The 27917-nt window shown below is 43.7% G+C and overlaps 1 protein-coding gene across 1 annotated transcript in view; it reads right to left on the bottom strand.

Annotated features, from left to right (window-relative positions):
• The window catches only part of atrnl1b (attractin-like 1b), a 110257-nt gene that overhangs the window by 29993 nt on the left and 52347 nt on the right, over positions 1 to 27917 (bottom strand). The window contains exons 21-25 of the mRNA XM_079493392.1: positions 20891 to 20943; positions 16420 to 16514; positions 15505 to 15583; positions 13253 to 13410; positions 5508 to 5569 (exon numbers count right to left, since the gene is read on the bottom strand). Of these exons, the coding sequence (XP_079349518.1) occupies positions 5508 to 5569; positions 13253 to 13410; positions 15505 to 15583; positions 16420 to 16514; positions 20891 to 20943 (447 nt within the window). The remainder of the gene's footprint in view (positions 1 to 5507; positions 5570 to 13252; positions 13411 to 15504; positions 15584 to 16419; positions 16515 to 20890; positions 20944 to 27917) is intronic.

Raw genomic sequence — 27917 nt, 5'->3', positions numbered from 1 at the left:
AGCCTACAGGCTACAGACGATAGCTTAGACGCACACAGAAAATAATACAGGTGTCAACTAAGTACATGTACTCACGTACTGTACGAGAGTACAATTTTGAGGTATTTTCTATTACTTTTGAAAGTTGGGAGTAGTTCCAACTTGCAGTAGAGCATAGCAGAGTGAGTCATTTTCTGGTGCTGTCGTCCCAGAACCCAGTCATCTTTCCCATAGAGCAGTGGTTTTCAACCAGTGGTCCGGGGACCACCAGTGGTCCTTGAGGGGGTTCCAGCCAGGTGGTCCCCAGCTAAATGATGGAGAGTTGGTAACCAAATGCAAAATACGCTCTTGAGAGCGTAAAATGAAACCAAAATACGTGTCCATTTGGTTTCATGTTAAGCTCTCAAGCACTCTACCATATCCATCCATCCATCCATCTTCAACCGCTTATCCGTAGTCGGGTCGCGGGGGCAACAGCTCCACCAGAGTGCTCCAGACTTCCCTCTCCAGAGCAACATTAGTGACTTCCTCCTGGGGGATTCCGAGACGTTCCAAGGCCAGTGAGTCGATGTGTTTCCTCCAACTGCGCCTTGGTCTGCCCCGGGGTCTCCTCCCAATGGGACGTGCGTCGAGGACCTCCCTAGGGAGGTGCCCGAACCACCTCAGCTGGCTCCTTTCCAGGCGAAACCATATATGTACCATATATGTTGATTAAACTAATGTTATTCAATAAAACAAGTCTCAGGTAATAATATATAAATATATTTGTGGTTGTCTTATTCTTTGTTTTTTATGTTTCGTCCAAATGTTGATTGTTTTGTAGACCCAGTACATGTTCTACGTTCTTATGTAATGAGGATAGGCATACATAAGCTATAAGCTTCTGCCTATTCCTTTTCGATCGTGTTTAAAAAAGAAAAATAATGTTTTGAAATTGTCTAACTGAATAGATCGAAATAAACCATTCAATATTCAGAGATGTATTATGCCAATTGATTTTAAATACGCCAGCACAGGGTTGGAACCTCTGAAATGCTCAAACTCCTCTGTCGCACCTTTTAACTTCTGCTTCAAAAGGGGAGAATGTGTCAAATTACAGGAGATAATACAGTCATTTCTCTATAGGCTGTGAATGTCCAGCTGATTGTGTCAATTAATAGCCCGCTGGGGAAATCATTTACAAGAGGAAATTCAGCATGATCCAAACGCTCTGGTGTTAAAACTATGATTGATAGGGAGATCCTAGTTCATTAACCCAGTGACAGACGGTTATGATTATGACGTTTTCTTCTTTTTTTTTTTAACCAGATTTTTCACGTGGAGCGAATTGCCTAAGCTCAGCTGTAACCCTGGCATGGACGCTACTCTTCCTCTGCCAACCTGGGGAGAGCCCCGAAGTGAGCTTCCTTCAATGCAGGCCGTTTCTTATCACCTGACAGGGGGGAGTTTCCACGGTAGGAGGTAGCACGTGGAAGGAACACATTATTCCAACCAGTTCCTTTAACCTGAATCAGGTGCCCCGGCTGACCAGGGGGAGGCAGTATAGGGACAAATTACTGCATGTTTTTGTGAGGGTACCTACCCTAGGCCCACAGGGAGAACATACAAAGTCCTCGACTCCTCACAGAAAGGCCATTTCGCCAACCCCACCTAGGGTATGGGCACTGATGACGCGGAGGAGAGAACACACCCGGTGGGACTCAAACTCAGGACCTAGCTGTGAAGCGACAGCGCTACCGACATGCTTCCCCGTGCCATGATTGTGATGTTAAAGCAACTTTCTGATAGCTACCCTGCCTCGTCTGATTCATGCTTTTAGAGATTAACTTCTGTAAAGAGACCCTTGTTGTTGTCGTCTTGGGGAAAAAAATTAAAAGGGTTAGCATAACATTATGCTCATCTTAAGCGGTGTATGTAACTTTTTTTTTTTTAAATAAAGTAATATGTAATTTTGTTCAATGTGTATGGTAGAGTGTGCTAATGCAATACAACGTATACTATTGGGGTGGTTCTATTTTGTCTCCCTGCTCTTCTATTGAGACATTTAGATCATATGAAAGCAAATGTATCACCTAGACACAGAGACATTTAGATCATGTGAAAGCAAATGTCTCACCTAGACACAGAGACATTTAGATCATGTGAAAGCTAATGTATCAAGACACAGAGACATTTAGATCATGTGAAAGCTAATGTATCAAGACACAGAGACATTTAGATCATGTGAAAGCTAATGTATCAAGACACAGAGACATTTAGATCATGTGAAACCAATTTTGACCAAAATTCATCAAGCAGGCATGCTCTATCAGCTTAATGGTAAAAATGTCAGCTCTTGAGCAGGAAACAGGGTACAAAACCAGTGTAGAAGAGGAAAGTCATGGGCAAAAGGTATGCCCATTTTATTTAGCAATATAATGAATATATAGCAAGAGATATTTATTGTCAAACGATATTTTCAAAATGGCGAGGATGAATTATTTAGCAGGAAAAAAATGCATCATTCTATCTCTCCGCTGTTTCCCCTTGAATCCTGACATGACACATTAGAGTGCAGAAAAGGAAAACACACAACTCAACTGTTTGACAGACAGACAAATAAATAATAGGAGAGAGAGAGAGAGAGAGAGAGAGAGAGAGAGAGCATCAATAATCCGTCTGTGTGATAAACATCGTCCCAGAGTGAAATTAATTTCAGCTGCGTATACTACCCCCAGACGATGGCAGACGGTTTTGTATTTTCTAAATGATTTGCAAAATGAAAAAAAAAAAACGAAAAAAAATAACCCCTCTGATGTGTTTTAGAGATAGCGGTGAATGGGGTTATGGGAGTTGGAATGAGTTAATTATTGTTAAACCTCATATCTCCATGTTTACATTTTAGTTTTTTTGTAAATTAATGCACTTCTTCATCACACAAGAGTGTCGCACAAAAGTAGCAAAAATTGCCGATCTACAAGCTCACAACGCCTTGCAACATGGCTATTTTCACTGTTTTGGTCATTGTTTTTCAAAATAATAAAAAAGGAATGGATTTGGACATACAAGTTTTCCACCCGACATCAAAACTCCAGCATGTTGTTAACAGTAAACAGGTTCTGTATGGCTGGCTGCTGTCACTGCTGTTCATATGAAAAAGATGATATCATTTATAATGAAAATGATTTTCAACCCCCTGAAGGGAAATTCCACGTCTTCAAGGAGACTCTCCCCCAATGCTTACTGCGTGCGTGTGTGCGTGCGTGTGTGTGTGCGTGCGTGCGTGCATATCTATGTTTGTGTGTGCTGGATCTGTAAATCTACAGTATATCAATATTATTGATATAGTGATGCAATCGCTGTTACATTACTCTTTCATATCACACAGCTCCAATCAAGACTGGTCAACTGCTGTTCATGTAAATCATCACTGTAGTAAGTAGTAACCATAATATGGTATTTATTATGGAAGTAAAGAAACTATGAAGTAAAGAAAATATGACAGATGGCCATTAGTACTGTTAGTGTTTGTGAGAGACTCTCATAATGTTTCTAGAGGCTGCGTGCGGTGATCAAACACACTGTCACCAGCCTTCACACACACACACACACACACACACACGCTACTTGTGTGTCCTATACTTGTGAGGACATCAACGTTTTAGGACAGTGATTTGATTAATGCAAATTTTAACTGAGCCTAAAGCCAAAACTAGCCGATCGATAAGAACACAACAGTGCGATCCGTTGTGAGCTTGTAGACCTGCTATTTACGGTGTGCCCTATCGATTTACAGCAACGGAACACATTTAGCGACGGAACACATTTAGCGACGCACCAGGCGCTATCCCGGATGTAGCTGAAGTAGCTTGATGTAGCCAAAACACTCCAGAGGTGATCGACAACAACGGGAGGTATGTATTAATTCTAACGCGACTAGCGACGGGACCGCGATGGGCCGTCTAAAACATAATCTTTGCTCCCAGCTCCCAGCCTGTGGAGTGATGCGATCAATTTTGATATCAATAAATCTCCGTCCTTTTATTAATCTCCGTCCTGAGTGCTGGGCGTTACTATTTGATAGGACGGAGAACTCAGTTTATGCTGCTCGGGGTTAAAGGATATGCTCTGAAAAACTTTTTTCTTTTCAATTCACCAAGAGGCATTTTAAAACAAGACCATGCAAGTCGGTGACATTGTCCACGTCCATGATTATTGGAAGGCACTCTCCTGGTGGCACTTGTCAGTGCATTAAGCACCTATTTGAGCTAAAGGTCCATTTACAGAAAAAAGTACTACTAAAGAGGAAGCAACTGTGCTGAACAACAATGCATTCTACTCCGCTAGAGGTGACCCTGTTTTTTTTAACCAAGCGTAACAATCACCGGCACTCACAAATGATCTTCTGGTTCTATTTATTTAACCACTTTTCAGCCTGGTGCAACGCCGGGGAATCGAAACCCAGGTCTCCCACGTGGAAAGCCAACATCTTATCCACAAGGCTAAAGGGGATTTCACATTTAGGCTAGTGGTTAAGAAATTGGCTTTCAACGTGGGAGACCGAAGTTCGAATCCCGGGGAGGGGGAGGGGAAGTAGCAGAACCTCTGTCTGATGACCAAAAGCCTAATATCTCCCCCGAGCCAAGGGGAAGAAATTTGAGTTGTTGCTTGAATGGGTTACTGTATATGCACACATGCCATTTTGTAAAGAACTCGGGCCCCTTCCCTACTTCCTTCACAGGTGTTGCCAATGATACTAATGAAGGCTCTGTTCCATTCTGGTCAAACAAGTCAGGGTGCTTGTTGGCTCACTGGCAACACTGCTACACCAGTGGGCCTCAAGGTGTCCTTGAGTGGGTTCCAAATGGCCCCGTACGGGTCTGTAACTCTGACGGGTCCATTTGGTTCCATTTGTACATTCTCAGAGTTATTGAAATTAAAAAAAAGTTTGAGAATCAGTGTACACTAACTGGAACAGAGCCTAAATGAGTATCATCGGTAACACAGGGAAGGTGCCCGGGAGTAGAAAGAGCTATTCTGTGTGCATAGAGGCTGTTCTCTTCAGGGCCGTCCACACACCAAGCACTCCAACTACTGTATATCATTCACCAGTGTCGTCGGTATACAGTAGTTGTGTGCAGTGGACTGTGCCATCCAAAGACTAAAACAAGTTAACAACGCACAGTGTCGTCGGTATAGTTGTGTGCAGTGGACTGTGCCATCCAAAGACAAAAAATAGTTAACAACGCACAGTCGCACACATCCTCCGTCTTCGGTGCCGAGCCCAAACGGCAAAAGCGTCTCTCGACTCCCTTTTATTGCTTCAAACTTTGCATTCACAGCAGCACGACAACAAAAGTATTTAGTTTCAGTTGACTGTACCATCGTCATGAGTTACAGTAGTGCAACTTTCATAACAATACATTTACCGTATATAGTTACTACAGCGCTTGGTGTGTCGTGTGTGACAGCCCTTTATACAGGTGAGCCTGTCAACAGGAATCAGTTCAATGGAAGTGTCATTGTTTTATTCAAAGATGGTGTCTTACCTGAAGAATGTCACAAAGAACTGGACCAGGTCCATGATGCTGTTGTGTTGTGAGAAGGCAATCTGTGGGACAAACACAAACCATGGTCCATGGGAATACTTATTAGATCTACAGAACTACAGGATGGACACAAACCCACATGAGATAAATTTGCGTTTCACTTGCAATTGAGGTCTTGAACCTCAATGTGACTGATGGTTATATAAAGCTTGCATTACATACTGTACACACTACAATAATGTGACTTTTTGTCTGTTTTGGTCTGTGGACGTCTTGGAAAAAAAAAAAAAAAAAAAAAAGTTTTTTTTTTTTTTTTTTTTTTATTATTTTTTTTATTAAAAAAAAATCAGAAAAATCAAAACACTTTTTTTTTTTTTTTTTTAACACGTGGTGCCAAAGTTAGTTTTTTTCGCCATTGAGAATGCATTTGGCGTTTAAATTAAATAACTCAGAAACTATAAAACATTTCAAAGTAAAAAGTTCCAGCATGTGTCTCCACAGTCAGCTGAATTATAAAAAATGTGAATGGATTTTCTAGGTGAAAGTGATTTTGGGCAGTTAAGCGTGGGCTCTCAATGTGTTAACTGTGATTGATAAATGATGATTACAACAGTAATCAAGTAATTGGACTCAATGTTTTTGGTTAAAATGGCGAGAGAGAATGCAGAAGCATTTTCCAAAACTGTCAGAAGAGAGAGAGAGAGAGAGAGAGAGAGAGAGAGAGAGAGAGGAGATTGGAAAAAGGGTAAACGCTTGGCTTAAGCCCAGTGCGCGAAATAGTGTGTTCCGCCAGAGCCCATGTGCGAGTGGATCAGCGGCGGCGTTGAAGGGGTTAACGGGGTGCAGTGTCTATAGGTCAGATCGGCGCTAAGAGCAGATTGGAGCAGCCAAAAGGTTAGTGGCCAGACTGGCTGCAGAAAGTGCTGTGACAGCTTCCGCCTGGTGAGAGGATGGACGCAGCACTTAGCTGTGATGCCACACAGCTCACAGAAGGTAACAGGCCAGTTTCGCAGGAAAGCAAAATAGACTGTCTCTCAATTAACCCCGTGAGACACTTGTTTCCCTGCAGCGGTTGTGGCAGAGCTTGCCGGTCAAAAGCGGGCCTCATCATGCACCAACGTGCCTGCAGCAGACGTGGACATCCGTCTCCCTAGATCTTCGTTCGCGAAGCAAAGCCATGATGATTATGTTGTTATATACCTTTCAATCCGGGAAAGCATTTTAGCTAGGTTTTTCAGAAAACTGTTAGGATTCAGAAGTCATTTTTTTTGCTGTACACATTTCTGAGAAACAACATGTATAGTTTGACTGGTTACTCGAATGATTATGTCTACTTTTCTGTTGGATATGTAAAATATTACTAGTAGGGCATGGGGAGGGAAAGGAGACAGTGGTTCGGGCATCTGGTTAGGATGCCTCTCGGGAGTTTCCCTAGGGAGGTCCTCGAGGCACGTCCCACTGGGAGGAGACCCCGGGGCACACCAAGGCTCAGTTGGAGGAAATGCATCGACTCACTGGCCATGGAACACCTAGGGATCCCCCAGGAGTTAGTTACTAATGTTGCTCTGGAGAGGGAAGCCTGGAGCTCTCTGGTGGAGCTATTGCCCTCGCGACTTGACTACGGACAATCGTAAACTACTGTATGCTACAACTGTACTACTGTGGAGAAAGACCCTGTGCTGTCTCTACTACTGTGTGTGTGTGTGTGTGTGTGTGTGTGTGTGTGTGTGTGTGTGTGTGTACTTGATTGGGTTTTAGACTGTAGTGTGATCCTATTTTTAGAAGGTGTTGAAAACCGCTAATATAATACTGTAAGCAATGTATCTGCAATGTGATTGCGATGCCAAATAAATAAACGGAACATAACAATAACAAGGTTGCACCCGACAGCGAAGATAACCATCGGCAGTCTCAAATTCGTCGTCTCAACTATCACTATTCAGCTATCTCAACCAGATCTACCCCCCCTCCCTCTCTCTCTCTCCAATGTAAACACGGACCAATGACAGAGACCTGATCCCGCTACGTTACCGTGGCCCATTTGATTTAAACCAGCCAGGCCTTTAGTCCATTGGTAAATAATTGACTGTGGTGCTGCCAGGAAATCTAATAGAAAAACTATTACTGCGGCCGCCTCCGCAGATGGAACGACCCCGGAGACATCACCCCCTCCCGGGGTTGACTCATGTACTCATGTGTTGCCAGGTCACACTTTGTGAGCTTGTTGATCTGCTATTTTCAAATAGTCAATGGCTATAAATTGAGAATGCTCATGTTGTGGCCTATATAGTAGTTTTGGGCTTGTTTCCATAGACAAAGGTTGCTTTCTTCTCTCGCAGAATCTGGCAACACTTCTCATGTAGGTGGGGAGGGGTTAATAGAAACGAATGTGAGATCGATACCGGCCAGCGCCGGTCGTGTTGGCGTGAGCTATGTTGCACCACGACCGCCATATGAAGATAATTACAACGGCGTTTCTTTTTTTTCCCATTATGTGCCGCACTTTTCATTAGAGGTAACGGTACATCTGAGGGCGTTAATGGGGTCTTTTAAAGTACTGAGGCCTTCAGGTTCCTCTCGGTTTATAGCGGTATGCAGTCCAGCAGAACGCTGGACACACAGTGGGCTTTCATGGTGGGATATCAATTTACAATTTAGGCATTCAGCGGACCCTCTTAATCCAGAGCGATTTACAGTAATGGAGGTAAACACAAGGTAATAAGAGTACTCTAAACAGTATAATATAAAAAAAGAAAGCTATGATCTGTACATTTAAATTATCCACACTAGAAAGACAGGTCCACAAAATGAACCTGCTGGCATCCGTCTATAACATGCTATAGACATGCCGTATAGACGCCTTCATCAGTGAAACTGGGTGGACCTTTTTCAATCTGACTGGTTTTCCAGTCGGGGGTGTGTGTGTGTGTGTGTGTGTGTGTCACACGTGTGAAACGTCAAAAATAAATCTTCAAAACCTGTTGGTAGTTCTACGAGCTCAAAAATATTGCATTGTGATGTGTCGTGAGTTTGCAGATCGCCTTTCCCCATTCGTCATATGACAAAGTGTACATGGCTTTACCACATGAATAGGCCTGTTACAATCGCCTAATCGCAATTGTTGGCGATAATCGCAATAAACTATTTCCGCTATTTTGCCTATAATGGGAAAACTCATGGCTAAATGGAGCAGTCAGATTTACAAAAGAAATTGAGGGTTTGAAAGGTTAAATATCAGAAAATCTGAAAAATATTTGAAAATACACCTACCCTCTACGAAATCTATGAGAAAGTTTATTCTGCAACACAATTTTATAAAATAATGTAAGGGGAGCCCTGCTTACTTACTCTCAGCTAAAGGTTCCTTGGCTTGAAACACGTTGAAGACGCCTGGTCTAGAGGTACAAGAGCAAAAGTCCAAGCATATAAACCCCTGGAGGGACCCTGCTGGTCATTGAATTAAAAAGGGTTTAAAGTTGTTAAAAATAATCTAGTGGAGAGGAATAGCTGCTGGCTGGGTCTGACCAGAGGTTCCTGATGCTCCTGGATAAGTGGAACTAGTTTACTGTGACAAGAGCTGTTGAGCTGTTAATATTCTGACCGTGATGCAGCAGAAAGTCAGAAATGAGCCTGCAGTCTGTTCAATCAACGAAGAAAATTGCAATGTACAAGCTCAATGTACAAGCTCGCAGTGTGGCACAAAGTGGCGCGCTTGTAAATCTATTTTTTTCTATACAACTTGTATTGCCAAATATATACATACATATCAAGATATATATATATATATATATATATTCTAGATATATCACACAATCCGTTGGAACCACTCTGGAACTATGCCGGGACTGAGAGGTACCATTCTGGCATGTGGAGGGACTAGGCTCTGTGGGTTGACTCCTGTCCGGGCCCCTCCTAAGTCTCACCAGGTCCACTCCTGCTCTCACCAGGAGTACAGCCAGGACCTGTGCGTTGCACCAGACTCCCAGCACCAGACACTTCATTCAGGAGTGGTGGATTCTTGAGCCGCAATGGTTCTGCAGGCTCCACCGCTGGGCAACGGTAGTACTGCAGGCTCCACTTGCGGCTCGAATGGTCCTCCTAAAGACCTCAACGAATGCTTTTGGGCTTCCTCCTCACGGAGGATGCAGGCTGGGGCGCTAACGCATACTGCTCCCGGGGTGCCGTCTACATTCCGGCTGTCACCCGTCTCTCCGGTGGTTACCAGACTATACCTGGTTGTCACATAGTCTATTCCTATGAGTCACTATAAATAGAATACCTCAGAACGAAAATACATCGCATGGATGCAACTGGGACGTATCCTCAGTGATGTATCATCGGGGTTTCGGGTCTCGCGAACAAATGAGGTAAGGGATCCATTTTCATTTCCCCCTCACACTGCACTGTTTACACTCTCAACAAGAGAATCAACACGAAAATAGTCAGAGGGATGAGCCAGCCTGGGAAGCAGGTGGTAAGGGTAACAGGGTTCGTTTCCAGACTGGAGACATTTAGCTCGGCTGTATGCTCACGCTGGTTATATAAACGAGCAGGCCCGGCGCCACGGGGGTGCCAGAGGGGAGAGCAAATTCTGCTGTATGTTTGTATAAAAAAAGAAATGTGCCCCCTCGCCATTGTCAACTGCTCCCCCTCAGTCATTTCATCCTGGAGCCAACGCCTGTAAACGAGGTAATTATAGTTTTACATTTTTTATTTTTATTTCGTATTGACTTTCTGTTTAAGTTTTCAAATTCAAATCTGGTTTAGTATTAATTAGCCTTTGCGGCGTGTATGGGAGGGGTCTGTGTTTTGTGTGTGTGTGTGTGTGTGTGTGTGTGTGTGTGTGTGTGTGTGTGTGTGTGTGTGTGTGTGTGTGTGTGTGTGTGTGTGTGTGTGTGTGTGTGTGTGTGTGTGTGTGTGTGTGTGTGTGTGTGTGTGTGTGTGTGTGTGTTTCCTTTTGCCCATCAAAGCAATGTTTACAGATTTGCAACCTGTAGGCGGAAAATAGCCTTTCGACACTTTGGGGAGTAGCAAAATTGTTTTCTTCATTTTTGTTGAGAAGTAAAACCGGTTTCTTTATTTTTGGTGAGAAGCAATACATTTAAAAATACGGAGATAGTGCAGTATTATTCAATGTGGCCCTCTGGAGTGAGAGTGGAAATAGTTTGGCCCTCTCCATCATCACAGTTGTGTGCAATGTATTTTAATCCTGCTTCATCTATAGTAATGTGTCAGAGCTGTTGTGCTGACTTTGGCAAAATGAATTTCCCTCACGGGATCAGTGTTTACTTTGTCCGACTACATGAAAACTAAGCTACGCACACTAAAACTATGACTAGATATATACTGACAATTTTGTCAAATAAAAACTAGACTAAAATGTACCGGGAGGACTAGTATATATACAGTATAGAACTAAGACAGAGTTGTTTGGCTCCGAAAATATTTTCTACTATTTTCTACTATTTAGTCAATTAAACTAGACTAAGAGTAAAACATTGCACATGACTAAAACTACATTGAATTTTATTCAAAAGACTAAACTAAATGTCAAAAGTATCACTCGACAAAGGTCTCATGTTATCATATCATATCTTAATATCTATGTTGGAACTCAAACCAAACGTCTGCATTGCTATCCCACCTCAAACTGCTGTTACTGTCCTGAAGGCCTCTAAATCTTTAAGAATAATGTCCCCCCCCTTCAATGTCAACATGGTGACCACACATCACCCTCAAAATGTTATTTCATGAAAGCCATCTTTGCCAAGCAGCAGTGTGTGTGCGTGCGTGCGTGCGTACGTTCAATGCATGCGTGTGTGCATCTTATTTTACGGCTCATGAGTATAGTATGGATATTTTTTCCAACCTGTCAGGGTTTCATCATTGTTTTTAGCACAACTCCAGATAAGCGATGGCCGTGGTATGTGCTTACAGGAGCGCTATAAACAGTCAAATGCTGAAATGCTTTCTGCCTGCCAAAAAAAAAAAAGCAGCTGTGTGCTACTGTGCCGGTTCATTACTGCATATTAATCCTGTGATTGTAATAAATTGCATTAACCCATTTTGACCTGAGATCAGATTCTAAAAATGTCTGTTTCTATGTCAGTCGTTTTTCAAAAATAGCAGACCTAAGTTCATAGCGCGCCACTCGGTGGCGGTGAGCTTGTAGATCTGCTATTTTTCAATAGCTAAAGCATAACATAATGCTAACACCAAAAGGGGTTCCCGCCCAAAATGGGTTAATGCAATACGGTCTATATCATAATTATTAAAATGTAGCTCTATTGTGGATTCAAGCCCATTTCCCATTTTGTCGTAACCACTCAAATCCTACAACCTTTGGTGTATATGAAATCGAAAAATAGCTAGCATAAAGTACATCTGTTATATTTGCTGAATCTCCACCTGTTTTTCTTGAATGTTCTCCTACTATGACGTTCCCAGAGTAGGGATTCTGAGGTACGTACATGTGGTTATCAGTACAGGTTGCACTCAAAATGATCCAAACCCCACTGCAAAAGCAGGTTTTATTGGCAAACAAACTGTTTGCAATAAACAAATCAAGAACAATTTGAATAGCTCAACACAACTAGATATCCCATCTGGGAAGCAACTGCTGAATTTCCCCCATGGGATGAAATAGGTCTGTCATGGGTACTTAGTAGAGCACCCTTTGGCTGTTATGACGTGATGCAAACATGATGCATGGCCAGACACACGCTTGTGGAAGAGTTCCTGTGGAGTCTTACATGTGCGGTGGCCTTCAGTTGGCTGATACTCTAGGGTTTGCGTTTTGCATCTAACCAAAAGGTTTTGGTTCAAGCCTCCGTAAGGCAGGGTCCAACAAGCTTTTTTTTTTACTTTAAGAACAGCCAAACTAACACAAACAGGCACGTGAGGCGGCTGTATGCCTCACAGTTCTCTGTACTGTACTACTGTACTGTGTAGTCTCTCTACCCCCCTCTCTCCCCCCCTCTGCCACATATATTGGCTCATGTAGCACACCCGTTATGCAATGCTCAGCCAATCACAACGCAGTCCACGCATGCTGAGGACTCATCCTGATGACACATTCTGAGGACGCAATCTCCAGAATTAGTAGTTAGATCACTTCACCTTTAACCCTCGATACTAAAACTGACCTGAGTTGCACTGTACTTGGTGTGTTCTATTTCAATCCACACCAGCCAAACTACAAAGCTTGTAGATCTGCTATTTTTGGTGAATGTTATCCCCCAGAATAGGGATGCTGGGGTTCCAGTGGTTAAAGTTATTTTCAATCTGTCCTAATGGAAAGTGGATATACTTTCCTCCTAGGGTTCCCCAATTCATTTTCCTCAAGGGCCATATTTTGACTAGGGAACCAGGCTGGGGGCCGAGTCCGCACGCGCAAATAATTGGGTTTTTTATTTTTTCATTAATTAATTAAAAATTGTTCTCAACCAGTGGTCCGGGGACCACCAGTGGTCCTTGAGGGGGTGCCCAGTTTGACATGCATAGGCTACTGACCCCCATTTAATGCCATTTATATCTGGGACACCCCCCCAAAACAAAAAAACTTTCTTTTCTTTTAAAAAAAAAAAATCTTCCAGGGGCCACAAGGGGCCGCCTATTGGGGAACCCTGTGACTTAGGGGGAAAGATGTACATATTTACGTGCCGAAATATGACAAATGTAAATGGTAGGTAACAAAAATAATTCAGGGGGGCCGTGGATGAAGATGAGGAAGAAGAAGTCCTCACCTGTATCTTGATAGGCCATGAGAAGTTGCTGACGTAGACGTAGAAGGTGATGTTGGGGTTGCTCCTGAAGGTGAACTTCTCACAGGAGAAGCTCTCCTTGTACTCCTTGATGTTGGTCTTGGAGACGATGGGGACCTCCTCTCCCGAGATGGTTCCAGCTGCGGGGGAACACAAGGGTTCATTCGAAGCACGCTGAATGACCATGTTCTCACACAGCAACGCTCTGAGGGTTCCTTTAACCCATTTTGGGCGGGAACCCCTTTTGGTGTTTCAAGCATTCTGTTATACTTTAGCTATTGAAAAATAGCAGATCTACAAGCTCATAGCGCGCCACCGAGTGGCGCGCTATGAACTTGTAGGTCTGCTATTTTTGAAAAATCGTAAAAATGCGGCACAAATCTTTGAATAGGTATATATTCTTTCAGAGCGAAAGTTTTTTTTATTTCGACGTCAGGCCTAAATGGGTTAAAGTGGTGATTCTGAAACGTAACTTCCAAGAATCTCCATAACTCTGAGAGTGTACAAATGGGGGGGGGGGGGATATATCTCCACACTGGCCTTGGAACACCTCAGGATCCCCCCCAGGAGGAAGTGGCTAGTCTGGAGCTCTCTGCTGGAACTGCTGCCCCTGCGACACAACTAAACGGTTGAAGACGGATGATAATACCAGATCTATAAGTACTGTATACCGTACTGCTATTTTCATTCATTTTATATGGCTTAAAAGGTTAATTTATAATGGATTGTAGTAAGTCTGGGTCCCAGTGACACCAATTGTATCTTTTGGGTCTGGAAAAAGTGGGACCCCCTGATATTTACAGTATATTAAATGCTTTTAATCCAGGCTGACCCATTAGTTCAGGCTTATGAATAGTCAGCCATATATATCTTGTCATAAATATGTTATGATTACATTTAATAAGCCTTCAAAGTCAATGCCAATGTGATAAAGCCACATTAACATGATATTCAGCAGAAAATGGCTCCAACGAAAAAGTAATAAAAACGTTGCAAATTATATATAATTTTTTTCACCGATTCAATATGACCACGACTGAAATATCAATTTTAGATATAGTGGCGCTTTTAAAACGCCACTTGATAATGCCCCGGAGAAGAAGACGAGAGAACTCGAAGCACAAAGGGCCGGCCCCTTATTGTCCGTCTATCGAAAACGTTTATTTTCCCCCCGTTTTCTTTTAAGGGCCATTTCTTTATTTCCCCCCTTTCAAGGCGAGAGTGGCTTCTCTCTCCGACATCGACATTCCAACCCACGGCTCTGAAACAAAAGCGCTGAAAATGACAGCTGGAGAGCGGGCCGACGTGAGCGCGTTTATCTTAATTGAAATCACTCCGCACGTCGCCCCCCCCTTCCCCACTCCACCCCCCCACCCCCCAGCCGCCAAAGATGCTTGGCTTGGGCTTGTCGATTGTCGTAGGGTCCCTCCGGTCCCCCTCTTCCAGACTGAAAGTATATTTGTGGGCAAAAAGGGAGAGGGGGTGGGTGGGGGGAGGGAGGGGTGGTCTGACTTCAAATATTAATGACAGCACGCCAAGTAAAAGGTTGAGGTGGCGGAAGGGGCCACGTAGCAGCAGCTTTTAACCCGTTTTATCTGCCGGGAGAAAATGTCAATGTCGTGCAGGGGAGGAGAGAGAGCGGCCTGACTTTTGGGAGGAATTGCGTGTGTGTGCGTGCGTGCGTGTTTGGGAGGGTGGGGGCCTGGGGAGGCAGATAAATAATAGACACAGGACAATGACTCTGGCGTCCTTGGGCAGCGGCTCCCCAAACTTCCCGGCTCAAGAACCAAAAGGCACGGCCCACACTTACACAGAGATGAATCACTTTTTTCAAGACTAATCAAAGTGGCCGGTCTGCTAGCTCACAACGCATGTGCTTGAAAAGCGCCTGGACTACATTTGCTACTACCTCTAGTAGCGACCGTAGTGGACACTTCTTCATGATTGGCTGCCTCGTCTCTAGGCTGACTCTAAGCCAATGGGAGACTTACCCATGAAACCCATAGTCTGAACGGCATAAAACCCATACCCGCAACGTTAACGTGAAGCCTGAGGCAGAGGCTGCGGCACACAATCTGATTCTACTGTACACGTTCATAAACAAGAGCTTTCTGCGCCTGGCAGTTATGACTGAGTCATTCTTGTTTATTATATTTCTATTGATTTTATTTATTTTTGGGGGATTTTTCCTGTAATCTTACTTTGTTTGTGAATGTATAAATGAGAAGAGTTACCGGTGGATCCCACAGACCAGGTGATGTTCAGGTTGAAGTTGTTGGATGCATTGATGGACATGTCCAAGTTCTTGTTGGCCTGCAAAAGACACAAAATGGTGCATTTATATAGCGCCTTTATCCAAGGCGCTTTACATAGATTGTGCATTACATTCACCCATTCACACACACATTCATACACCGATTGCGGCGGAAGCCATGCAAGGTACCAACCAGCACATCGGGAGAAATTGGGGTTCAGTGTCTTGCACAAGGACACTTCGACATGTAGACAGGAGGAGCCGGGATTCGAACCGCCGACCCATGGATCATTGGACGACCTGCTCTACCTCTTGAGCCACAGTCGCCAACACGACCAACAAACCGTGAGTTTCATTCAGCACAGAGGAAGAGGCTCTGAAGTCCAGTGGTGGTAGTACATTTACTCAAGTACTGTACTTAAGTACCATTTTGAGGAATTTGTACTTTACTGGTAGCCTGATTGTCAGACTCTGAGCTTCCAGCTCAGTGCGCTCAGTGGAGTGGGCGGGGTCTATGGGCTGGAAACCAGGCTACTTTACTGGAGTATTTCCAATTTCCACTACTTTTGCTTCTACTCCACTACATCTCAGAGGCAAATATTGTACTTTTACTCCACTACAAGTATTTGAAAACTTTAGTTCCTAGTTAGATTTTGATTATTATTACAAAACGAAAACACACATTAACCACTTCAGCCCTATATACATATTGGCCATTTGAAAATAGCCGATCTACCAGATCGTGTAGATCGGCTATTTCCTAAAGATGTGTATACATTTTGCACAGCGAGTACTATATCAAATAAAATAAATACGTTTGTACGTCTTTCTTGGCAGTAAATGAGTAATATCTTGTATCAAAAGGATTTTCTAGCGTGTGTTCAAAGTCGGTTACCTGTTCAGGCGAGGCCATGAAGTTGATGGCTGTGTAGTGGTGGTCGTCTTCCTGGACCAGGCTGAAGGTGAACTGGTAGTCGATCAGCAGGTTGTCTGCTCGCAGACAGAAAAATGACAGTCAGAACATGTTCAAACAGCATAATTGTTGGTGCGATAGATTTACCGCCGTTTCTATTATCGCTGTCGAGCACAAACCTCTCATCTCTCCCTCTTTGTGTGCAAATGAATGTCCTACGAGGTGATCATCACACAAAAGCATCAAAAGTAGCGCATGTGGGTTTGAAACGCGCTTCGAGCTTGCCGTTACTGTTGCCGTGTTTATGGTCTCCCACAGGCCCCCTAAACTTCCATTCTTCAACCTCGGTCTCTGTGTCCCCGTTTTCAGGTCTCGCCCCTAAATATTGCACCCTGTAAAAATAATCTCTTTTTAACCCCAAAAGTAGATGGTCCTCTTTTATGACGTTGAGTCAAGGATGATGTATTCAACTCATTTACTGCCAGATCTTGCTGCGTTTAGCTCAAGTCACCTGAAGCGTTAATATTGTAACCGTGAGGTAGCGTCAATTTAGTTATGAGACACTAACATCACCGTTTTGATCAAACACCTCAATCTGACAATCTACCATGTTTAAATTGGAATCAGGAAAAGTGACCGTTTTGGACATATTTCCACCCGACAGAGATATATTGCTTGTATCTCTCTCTCTCTCTCTCTCTCTCTCTCTCTCTCTCTCTGGTCCCGACCCACTGTTTTGGGGAACTACACCCTCCCCAGGACAACAGTAAAGGTTGGCAGCGACAGACACTTAAAACGCTAAACAGATAAATGTCCGCCAGAGAGCCACGTCTGTTTACGTGCACACTTCTTTGGTTCTCGACTGCATGTTGGCCTTTTAGACAGCACTGATTGTACACCGGGGGGGGGGGGGGGGGAACTCTGGGCTTTGGAGAATGGAGATTAGCTCTAAATTAGTCTGCACCGGCACTCGACTCATTCGCTCCTTGAGGCAGGCTCAATGGCGTACCTGTGTTAAATGAATGAAAGTCCTTGGGACTGGATGGCTTTTTTCAGAGTCTATGATAACACCACGCATAAAGCAGTAATGGTGGCGGAGCACGTCGTCCGTGGTTGCGCGGACCAGTCGGGAGGTTATAATGACATTGTCTTTTGTCTCGCGCTCATTGAGATGGGAGGCATGGCATCGGTGCAGGCTTTCAGAGGGGGACAAAAACTACTGGTGACAGGAGAACAGTCCGTGTCCTCGTAGTAGCAGGAGAACAGTCTGTGTCCTCGTAGTAGCAGGAGGTGCACAGCAATAAAGACATGAATCAACTGAATTACTCACTTTTTAACCCATTTTGGGCGGGAACCCCTTTTGGTGTTAGCATTATGTTATGCTTTAGCTATTGAAAAATAGCAGATCTACAAGCTCATAGCGCGCCACCGAGTGGCGCGCTATGAGCTTGTAGATCTGCTATTTTTGAAAAATCGTTAAAATGTGCCTCAAATCTTTCAGAAAATTGTCATGATTTAGAAAACATTTTTTTTAAATTTCGACGTCAGGCCTGAATGGGTTAAGCAAACTGGTTTTGATTCTAAGTGTGATTAGAAGGCTAGTATCGGTGTTATATAATGTTATTTTATAGTATTATTTATGTATTTCCATGTGTTGTTTCTCACTCAATGGCCACAATGGAAATTTAAGAAATCCTTTTAAAACTCATTGACGGCCAGATTTATTTCTGGCTGAGTTTAGCCACTGCCAGGCTTTTTTTGGAATTTACTTACATTTTAAGAGCTATCCTCTGGATTTCTTTCGCCCCAAACATATCCCTGAATTCAAGTTACTTCATTGCCTAGCAATCCAATGCTAATGTATGTAGCATTACGGCTGCGATCTATCATAAACCACTAGAAAGACCACTTGAGATAGATCTATGTTATCAGTGTTCAACCGCTGGATTAAAGGTATATTCAGTGATTTGACTTAATTCAAATATCACTTATTTTTTCTTTTTTTCTGGATAATCCTCCCTACTATAGAGTGTGCTGACCATATAAGGAGTTCCTCCCTGTCCCCAGTGAGCCCCTGGGGTCAAAAAACCCTAGTTTCAGTTTTGGTGGCAGGTGGCAAAGCCTTCTTCCAATCAGGATGAGAGGGGCCTTCCTCCAATCATGATCGAGTGGGGGCGGGCCTTGGTGCACATGCTGTTGGCCTGTTGCACTTCCCCCCACTGTAGAGCGTGCATGTGCACATTTTGTTACCGGGGCGGACTGGGTGGTTTTCCAAATCACCCAAATCACTGAATGCTCCTTTAAACTTGGCGTAGATCTACGTTTACGGCGGCAAATGTGTTTTAAGAGGGAGTGGTTGAGGACATGGAAACTAAGCGACACCTCCCCTCCCGTCTCCGCCATGAGCTCCATCACTCAGTCGTGGTCCTGATTAGGGTTGGGATTTGTTAGGATTTTAACGATTCCGGATCCTTCCCGGATCCCTCTTAACGGTTCCGGATCCTAACGGTTCCCTTAACGGATCCTAATATTATTTTTTCCCCTTTTTTTTCTGTCATAGATTATGCTTATATTATAACTAACCTAACCAAGTACATAATAAACACAAATTAATTCATTCAATTATTGAAAATGCACTTTACAATTATGAGGTGGCACTATTATTTAAACTTCACCACCACCACCACCACCAACAATGATATTGTTGTGGTGGCTAGCTGCTGCCAGCAGCTAGCCACCACAACAATATCATTGTTGCAATTTGTACTGTATATATATTGCAATTTCTATACTGTATATTAAATATACAGTACACATTGCAATAATGATATTGTTGTGGTGTCTTAATGTTCAGATTAATTTAATATGAAGGACCCCTTACCCTAATGGAAACAAGCCATAGTGCTTTCTTGGATTATAAAATCCTCTTAGCAGACCTTGTATTGAACTGTAGGCTACGTTCCTGTGCTTTTTTCTGCAAACTGTTTATAAAGTATCAATCTATGGAGATATGCACCTAAACGCTGGGCTCTCAACAGTCACGCGATTAATTTAGAGCCAAATCAAAAGCAGTTGAGTTGCTTATAAATTGTAAAAATAAGTGCAGACAAATTGATTTGGCTCTATAGTTAACGTGATTCATAAAATATCAGACAGAAAGACATCGAGTCATTGGCGTTCTAAATTAACACCATTAACAACAGTTGTACAATACGCCTAATGAAAAGCTCTGTAGACGTTAGTAGTTTTTATTTTCTATTACGTTACTAGCCTGGGGAAAGTAAACCAGCCTTGCATCAGATCGTCCCCCGCCAGCTGTGGTGGAGCTGCGGGGAGAGCGGGCACGGCTTTCCGCATGGCTCACAAACGCGCCTAGATTATTCTCGTGAGTTGTGGACTCGTGTAGGCATATTGATTTTGATGTTTCCTCAATGTGGACGTGGTGCAACTGGTACAAGTTGCAACAACCTTTGCAGGGAACTATAGCGTCGCATTTATTGCACGTTGCGTGCTCAGCCTCAGTCATTTCCCTCTCTGTTAACCACACTTTGGAAATCTGTGCGACATACTGTCCCACTCGCTCCGCGCCGGTCGCTGAATGCACAGAAGAGTGGGCGTACCCCGACCTCACTCACTCGTGTAGGTGGGGTGACGTCACCCCAGGCTCTGCTTGCACGCATGCATGCACACACAGACACAGCGGAGCTAAATGACGACTGATGAGATCCGTTTGGGGAACCGTTAATAAAGAAACGATGGAACCGGCTCCGGATCCGCAATGTCGGAACCGGGTCTGAAATGGACCCGGTTCCGAATCCCAACCCTAGTCCTGATGCACTTGACATTGTGCGTCATGTTGTCACCACGAGTGTCATGTTGTCACCACGATGGTGCCAAAGTGCACCATCTGCTCATGTGATGAGCATGGGCGAAAGAGACAAGTTGGTAGATAGAGAGAGAGTGAGTGGTCACTGCACCACAGCTGAGGTAGAGACTGAGACACACTTTTTATTAAAATGTAATATAATGATACAAGAACCGAATATTTTAATAAATTTGAGTTGTTGATCCCAAATTTTAAAGAATTAGATGACAATGACAAACAACTCATTGTATTAGGAGAGGGACCTGCAGCACATCTGGCTGCACAGTATGTGACTGCATGTCGCAAAATGAGGGACACATAGAAAAATAAAATAAACAATTTGACCATTATCTTGACACAAACTATCTTGACACACACACACACACACCACGGACACATATAATACTCTACATTTTGACCAGTATGACAGTATTTGCATATTGTATTGTGAATGTTTGTTTTCAGTTATATTTTATTTTATTTCGTTTTTTTGCTCACAGTACCATGAGCATGTGTGTGCGTGCTTATGTGCATGTTACTCACAGTAACAGGTTCATGTGTGTGCGTGCTTATGTGCATGTTACTCACAGTAACAGGTTCCTCGTAGGGGGTTTCCAAGGTAACGGTTCTCAGAGTCACACCTGACAACAGAAGACAAGATGGAGAGTTCACAATCTCAATCTATTATCATTTCAATTCAATTATAAATATCAAATATAGCTGCAAGCAGCGATAAGACGGGACCAAGCAATAAGCCCTTTTAGGCTGCTCAACAGTGCCACTTTAGGTCACCCAGTTACATTGCAGCTGTCCGTACCCCAAACAGAGACAGACAGACAGACAGACAGACAGACAGACCATTACATGGTCGACATGATTTCTTGTTTTTCTTTGCCATATAATTCCCTACTTAATTATACAAGAGTGGCAAGCAAAAGTAGTGAAAGTCGCTGATCTACAAGCTCACAAAGTTCCACAGACCAGTTTGTGCAACAAGATTAAAAAATATATATATATTTCCCACAAAACCACAGACGGTAAAATCCACATAGGAAGTATGAATGTAATCACATGAGGGAAGGTAATCCTATACAGGGAGACTAGACCAATATACATAAACGTCCCGTCACGTTGACAGCTGACACGGCGATAGTGAGAAACCTTCTTATCAGCCACGCTGGCATAGCACTAGCATTTTGTTTCCTGCCGCTGCCTGTGGGCGCCTCCATCATCAAGCCTCTCTGAGAGCAGATAATTGGGTTGCTTTATGAAAAGTTAATTAGAACACATTATTCCTTCGCTTATCGCACGGATGTGCGGACGCTGTCGCAACGTCACCCCGCAGGGTGTCAAAGAGGGCACAATCTCAGGTGTGTGGCTTCATAAAAACATGTGTCGGGTGGGAACATGTGTCGGGTGGAAACCTCATATGTTCAAAACTGTTACTTTAAAAGATTAAAGTAAAAGAATACAGTAGCTAAAATAGCAAATCGACAAGCCGAAATGTGTTCGGGTTGATGTGTTTGTATGATGCTGTAGTATGATCAAATAGGGCTCCAATTTATGAAATGATAAATAAATAAGTACAAGAGCTTTGGAGAAAATACAGAAGGAGCTTCCTTTACAAAAGTAACGTATGGTATGACCGCGAGGGCGGCGGTGCAGAGAGGAGAGGAGTGTGGATCAAAGGGAAAACGTGCCACGTCTTGATGGAAGTAAACAGCTCGGAGAGGCATGGGCGGACGCAGGGCCTGTGGCAAGAGAGCATGGAGCCATCAATCCATCCATCCATCCATCCATCCATCCATGCGGAACACACAGGCCCTGTGGGGCTTTCCCTTATAGTGTGTTATTACTACTTATCTGGGACCAGCACAAACATGGCCGGCAGATTCAGTATGGGTCTTGTGCAGGTGTTATGTTCAGTTGGAAGTGAGGGGTGCTTGCTTTTTGTTTGTCATGTCCACGTACTGTCTAAAAAGTCCATTTCCTTCTCGTGCTTTAGTGATGTGGCTAACAGTCTGACACCATCATCATCCTCAACGTCCTCCACCAGACATGAATGCAGTCTGTTATTGTATTGTATAAAACGGAATCAGTCACAAGATGTATATCAGCCACATGCTGTCTTACATCGACATTTAGTGCCCTAAACAAGTCCATAGACATGGCTGGCAAACTATTTACATCGTTAAGTGCCCTAAACAAACATTAAAGTCCATAGACTTGACTGCCATATGACGTAAAAAGCCATGTATTGGAGGGGCTAGCATTTGTGATATTTAAAGCTGCACTGTGTAACTTTCCTGTTCTACCCGGGGTTTGAACCCAGTTTCCTGCGCAAGTGCTGAACGTTTCACGATTGAGCTAATTGCAATCTTGCTCAGGGGATTAAACATCGATCATTTGCTGTACAGACCCTTTTGCAGACTTTAGACATTGTGTTAAGGGGACATTTGAAGACCGCGTTGACCTGTGTGAGATTTCAGGGACAGCTGCTGTAGCGTTATAAACCACACTTTCTTAACGTCAGGTACAGGGACCACTCGGGGTCCAAAACGGACCCTTACGGCTCTGTAACTCTGAGAGTGTCCACTGGGTTCCATGTGTACGCTCTTCAAAGAAAACACTCCACACAGTGTTTTATTTATTTAGATGAAACTGTTGTATCAAATAGGGGATCCATGGCCTATAAATATCATATCAAACTGGGGGGGCTTTGAAAAAAAATAAAGGTTGGGAGAATCGGTGTTATAAAAAAAAAAAAAAGAGGACCATCGTCCATCTCCTCCAACCTCCGAACCGGCGTTCTGCCGACGCAGCACATTCTCCCTCGCCAAGCGTCCCATCTATCGGTGGGAATGGAATGGACACTTGAGTGTTTTTAATACCACTAATGGTGCAGGAGTTATGGAGGGGTCATCTGCCATCGTCAGCCAATGCACGCACGCGCACACGCACACACACACACACACACACACCCCTTTCCCCTTTAAAGTGCCTCCCACTCCATGTGCATGTGTACCAAGACCAAAAATACAGAGTCTGCACATTCCACCACGTGTGTGTGTGTGTGTGTGTGTGTGTGTGTGTGTGTGTGTGTGTGTGTGTGTGTGTGTGTGTGTGTGTGTGTGTGTGTGTGTGTGTGTCACTGATTCAGCAGATATTCACATACTCATACTGTAGTTGACCACTTTTTCTCCACTATTCACAGGTTCAATTTCTCACTGTTCAGTCAATAGCCGTTGAAAGCCTATACATGTCCGGACAAACTAGTACAGACTTATTTGAGCTGCTTTAATTGGATCGATTATAACTGGAGTCCCCCAGGGGTCTACACTGGGACCCCTCCCTGGCCTCTACACAAGGGGTCATCGCCATGTTGGCTTGTGGTGGACATTTTTGTCAAAATTAAATTTTTGTCATGGACATGCAATAATATTACCAGAAACACAAAGAGAGATAGCCGTGAATGACCATAGAAAGTCTGTAACTCTGAGAGTGTACTATAGCCAGCCAGCCAGCTGTGTTGTTGCCCATATTATTTCCATGGAGCCATTTTCAACTGACAACTAGAGAACTGAGGGTAAAAAAAAAACCCAAAACAAGCTAGTTCTTCCTTTCACATGCCCCTAATGGACTATGGCAGCAAAAGCGGGACAAACCGACCTGATTCAACAGATCAGATGAACCAGGAGCTCGAACTTGGCGTTCAAAGACGTTCAAAGTTCAACCATAAACGTGTACCTTTGAAGCCATTAGCGCTGACCTTTCCAAGTGCAGTCGTGGTCTATAATTACGTGCGCGAGTGGAGAAAGAGAGAGAAATGGGGGAGAACTTCCCAGAGCTCTATAAAGCCAACATTAGAATCACACCATAAACATGTAGATGAAGTGATGTATTGCACTGGGTCGATATTTGAACGGTGCTTCCAGGTTTGTTGATTAGGGCGATTTCTAGGCCTATGCATTGCTTATAATAAACACATGTAGAGTACAGTTACATCCCATAATGTTCAGTAATGTCTACATTGCCGTCTTATTGTCGTGTGCATCGTGTGTGGAGCTACACAACATCAGGCCGATGCACAGAGTGGAATATCGGTAAGGGCAGCAAACCAAATTACTTATTTGTATCAGTGCGTTTTAACAATGACTCCCCGCACACTGTGCTGAATGCGAGGTTAGATTGGAAAGCAGGGAACAGAGAGAACCGAGAAAAACGTTAAGGGAGGGCAAAGGGGTGAGCGGGAGAGCGAGAGAAAGAAAATAGACTTCCTTCAAAGCGGTGACATTTTCACATTAATTGCAAATAAAAACAGGATCCCATGCTGGCCGATGACATGAATGACATGGGTCTATCAGCGGTGGCAGATGGAACGCCACACAAGAGCAGTGCTACGCTAGCAGGTGGGGGTTAACACCAAAGGGTACTTACAGGTAGTGGCTGTGGTCGCGCGTTCACAGAAAATAGCCGACCTGCAAGCTCAGCTATTTCCGGTGCTCGTCGCAACTCACAATCAAGTATAACAGGACACATTTTCGCCAGCTAGTGGTGGACTGGACTCAAGTAAATACTCAAGTATTCAAAAGTACAAATTATGATGTAAATTTTCAGAATAGAGGCTATGCACGTAACATCATCATACTCGGAAATTATGCGGGAACGCCTACTACTTTCTGGCCTCGACAGTCCATACTGTACATCCAAACAGAAAAGTCCCATCTGATCTGCATTAAATGACAAAAAACTCACTTTGCCACTCATTTAGCACATACCCTCTATTGTACATCTGAAATCAGCTATGGATGATCTCGTATGATCTATGGCTGAGTCGACCCTGATGGGAATTGTTTAGAAATGGTAATTTTTTTTGAAAATAGCAGATGTAGCCTACAAGCTCACAACAACAACATTTGAAAAAGACCTTAAGTGGTTAATTAAATATATTTCTGTACGTTTCCGTCCCAAGTGTCCCTTCCTAGAAATGTAGTGGAGTCAAATGTGCAATATTTCCAATTAAAATTAAGTCAAAGTCATCAGCTTGCACAAAACAGAAAAACAAAAAGTCACAAAATGTACTTAAATACCAGTCAGACCTGTCGTCATTTCCCGTTTACTGGCGCCGTGGTCCGCCCGCGGAAATATGTCCCCAGGAAACACCTCCCCCTCCCACCATGGATCCAATTACTGAGATTACCCGTTTTAAACTGGTAATCGGAAACCCAATCATGCTCCAATATATGGAGGAGCCATATATTGGAGACACAGACGGACCTCTGCCCACGTGTCATTGTGTTTTAATCTGTCTCACGATGCCCTGTGTCCTTCCTGAGGTCTGTAAATTGTTATATATATCATATTATATTATATAGAGGCCTATATATATATATATATATATATATATATATATATATATATCGCCTTTCTAATCTTTCCTACCCTTTCAAAGTGCTTAAAGGACCACTTCACCACTTTTCAACTTCTCTTCCTATAATTGGTCCTAACTATCGTTCATGATAAAATACCACAATTTTTTTCTACTCAGTCTGTGTCTCAAAGGAAGGCTGTGGGCAGTTCAGAAACCCGTCCACCAGTGACATCATCGATGGTGAATCCAAGCTAATAGAAACGGCAGGCTTTCTTTTCCTGAAAAGTTGCAATGCAAAAGTTGAAGCCATCGTTCTCACGATAATAAAAATCTTGTTTAAAAACAAATCTGCCTAATGATGATGTCACTGGTGGACGGGTGTCCGAACTGCCCAAAGCCCTCCTATGAGACACATAGCTACCCCAGCCTGAAGGGAGTGCATAGCGTTACAACAAAAAGCACCATCCCCGTCCGGCTTCCCTCCCCTGGACATGGGCAGGGGAATACAACTGATGACTGTGACAGATATGGAGCTGGCGTGTGTTGCAGTGCTGTATATTCCTATTTGTTGATCTGAGGGGTTCTGAATGCTGACAGATTCAGTAGCGCAGCTCGGAATCTGTTCTTGAGAGCTTAATCGATCACTAACCAACCCTGCTGGAAGCCCTAGCGCCCACGTTATAGAGAGCTGTGTAACCTTAGAACAAAAAAAGACCTTTTTACACAAGGGTACTCTCACCACATGCACAAGGTCGCAGGCACTGCCGCCATCATCACCACAAGTACCCTCATTAAGGAAGCGAAAATAATGGCTGCACTAATGAATGTGAAGGGTGAAGACGATTGCCTTTGGAAAACAGGTGATGGGGGCAGCAGGCGGCCACGTGCTACATCTATGGCTCACATGCCGCATGTGGCTCTCTACGTTGGACGGCTACTAATAAAATGGCTTTTGAACTTCTTAAACGCATGAACCCCGGCGTCCCTATTCCGGGGCAAACAAGAAGTATACCAAGCTCACTTGTGAGCTTTCTAGGGACTATTTTACACTTGCAGTTGTCTAAATTTCCCTTTGGCCACTTTAACACCCGCATCCCTATTCTGGGGGAAACATTCACCCCAAAATCACTGATCTACATGCTCTTAAAGAGCTGCTACTTTTGTGGGAGAGAATTGGTTGTAGATAAAAAAGCACCAAGTCAGTCAGTTTACTCCTATATAAGTGGGTAAAATAGACAAAGGTGTTCAGTTTTCACGCTTTGTGCCTTTTCCAGTGAGTGTTTAGAATAATAATAATGAACTGTGTGCATGGCAGATGTGTTGCAATGCTGCAACAGCAGAAATTCTGATTTATAAACGAACCATCCTCCACCATTCTCTTCCAACAGGCCCCCCCACCCCTGTGTGATCTCAGGGTTAGATTGGAGTGCTCGCACGTGACTACCTACAGTACGTTGTGCACATCAAGGATTCACCGCAGGGCACCGTTGCACATTGCTGCTACACCTGTATGTGTGTGTACACGTGTGAGCGATATAGCATATAGCGTTCAGTTGGCTCTATTGTGTGCGTGCGCATGTGTGCACGCATGTAGCTACACTTGTGCGTGTGTGCCAGAGCACACCGAAAAGGTCTAAGTCAAGTGTAGATCAAATTAAGATAGACTATGGGGATTGCCTGGGGTTCAGGTGCGTGCGCACGTACCGGCAAGGTGCAGATTAAATTAAGATACAGCGCACCGTGGTTGCATTATGTACAGCTGTGTGCGTGCGTGCGTGCGTGCGTGCGTGCGTGCGTGCGTGCGTGCGTGCGTGCGTGCGTGCGTGGTCTGACAATGCCGATAGTCTGGAGAGAAAAAAGCGAGTGATTGCTTGCTAGTGTTGTGCAGGTGTTTAGAAACCAATGGTGACATTTGTACTCTGTCCTTTGCAGCGAGATTAACCACTTAAGCCATCTATGCTTGGTGAAAAATGTGCCATTTAAAACATTTGTGACAATGTCCGCCGAAAATGTATTCTTCCCAGTTCGCGTACTTGCCCCTCCCAACTCATGCACGTCTATGCAGTCACGCACAGGCACACGCACACACATACACGCATACAGTTCACGCTTTATCAGGCAACGTTGTCAATCTGCACAGCTGTGATGTGATATAATGATGATAATGTCACCATTCGCTGTACTTTGGAAAGCGCAGATGATCAGGCTAATTAGCCTCGTTGTTAAAGTGACAATCATTAAGCA

Source organism: Electrona antarctica, assembly GCF_951216825.1.
Source record: "Electrona antarctica genome assembly, chromosome: 22".
Taxonomy (NCBI): Eukaryota; Metazoa; Chordata; class Actinopteri; order Myctophiformes; family Myctophidae; genus Electrona; species Electrona antarctica.
This window is presented reverse-complemented; position numbering and strand designations above follow the sequence as displayed.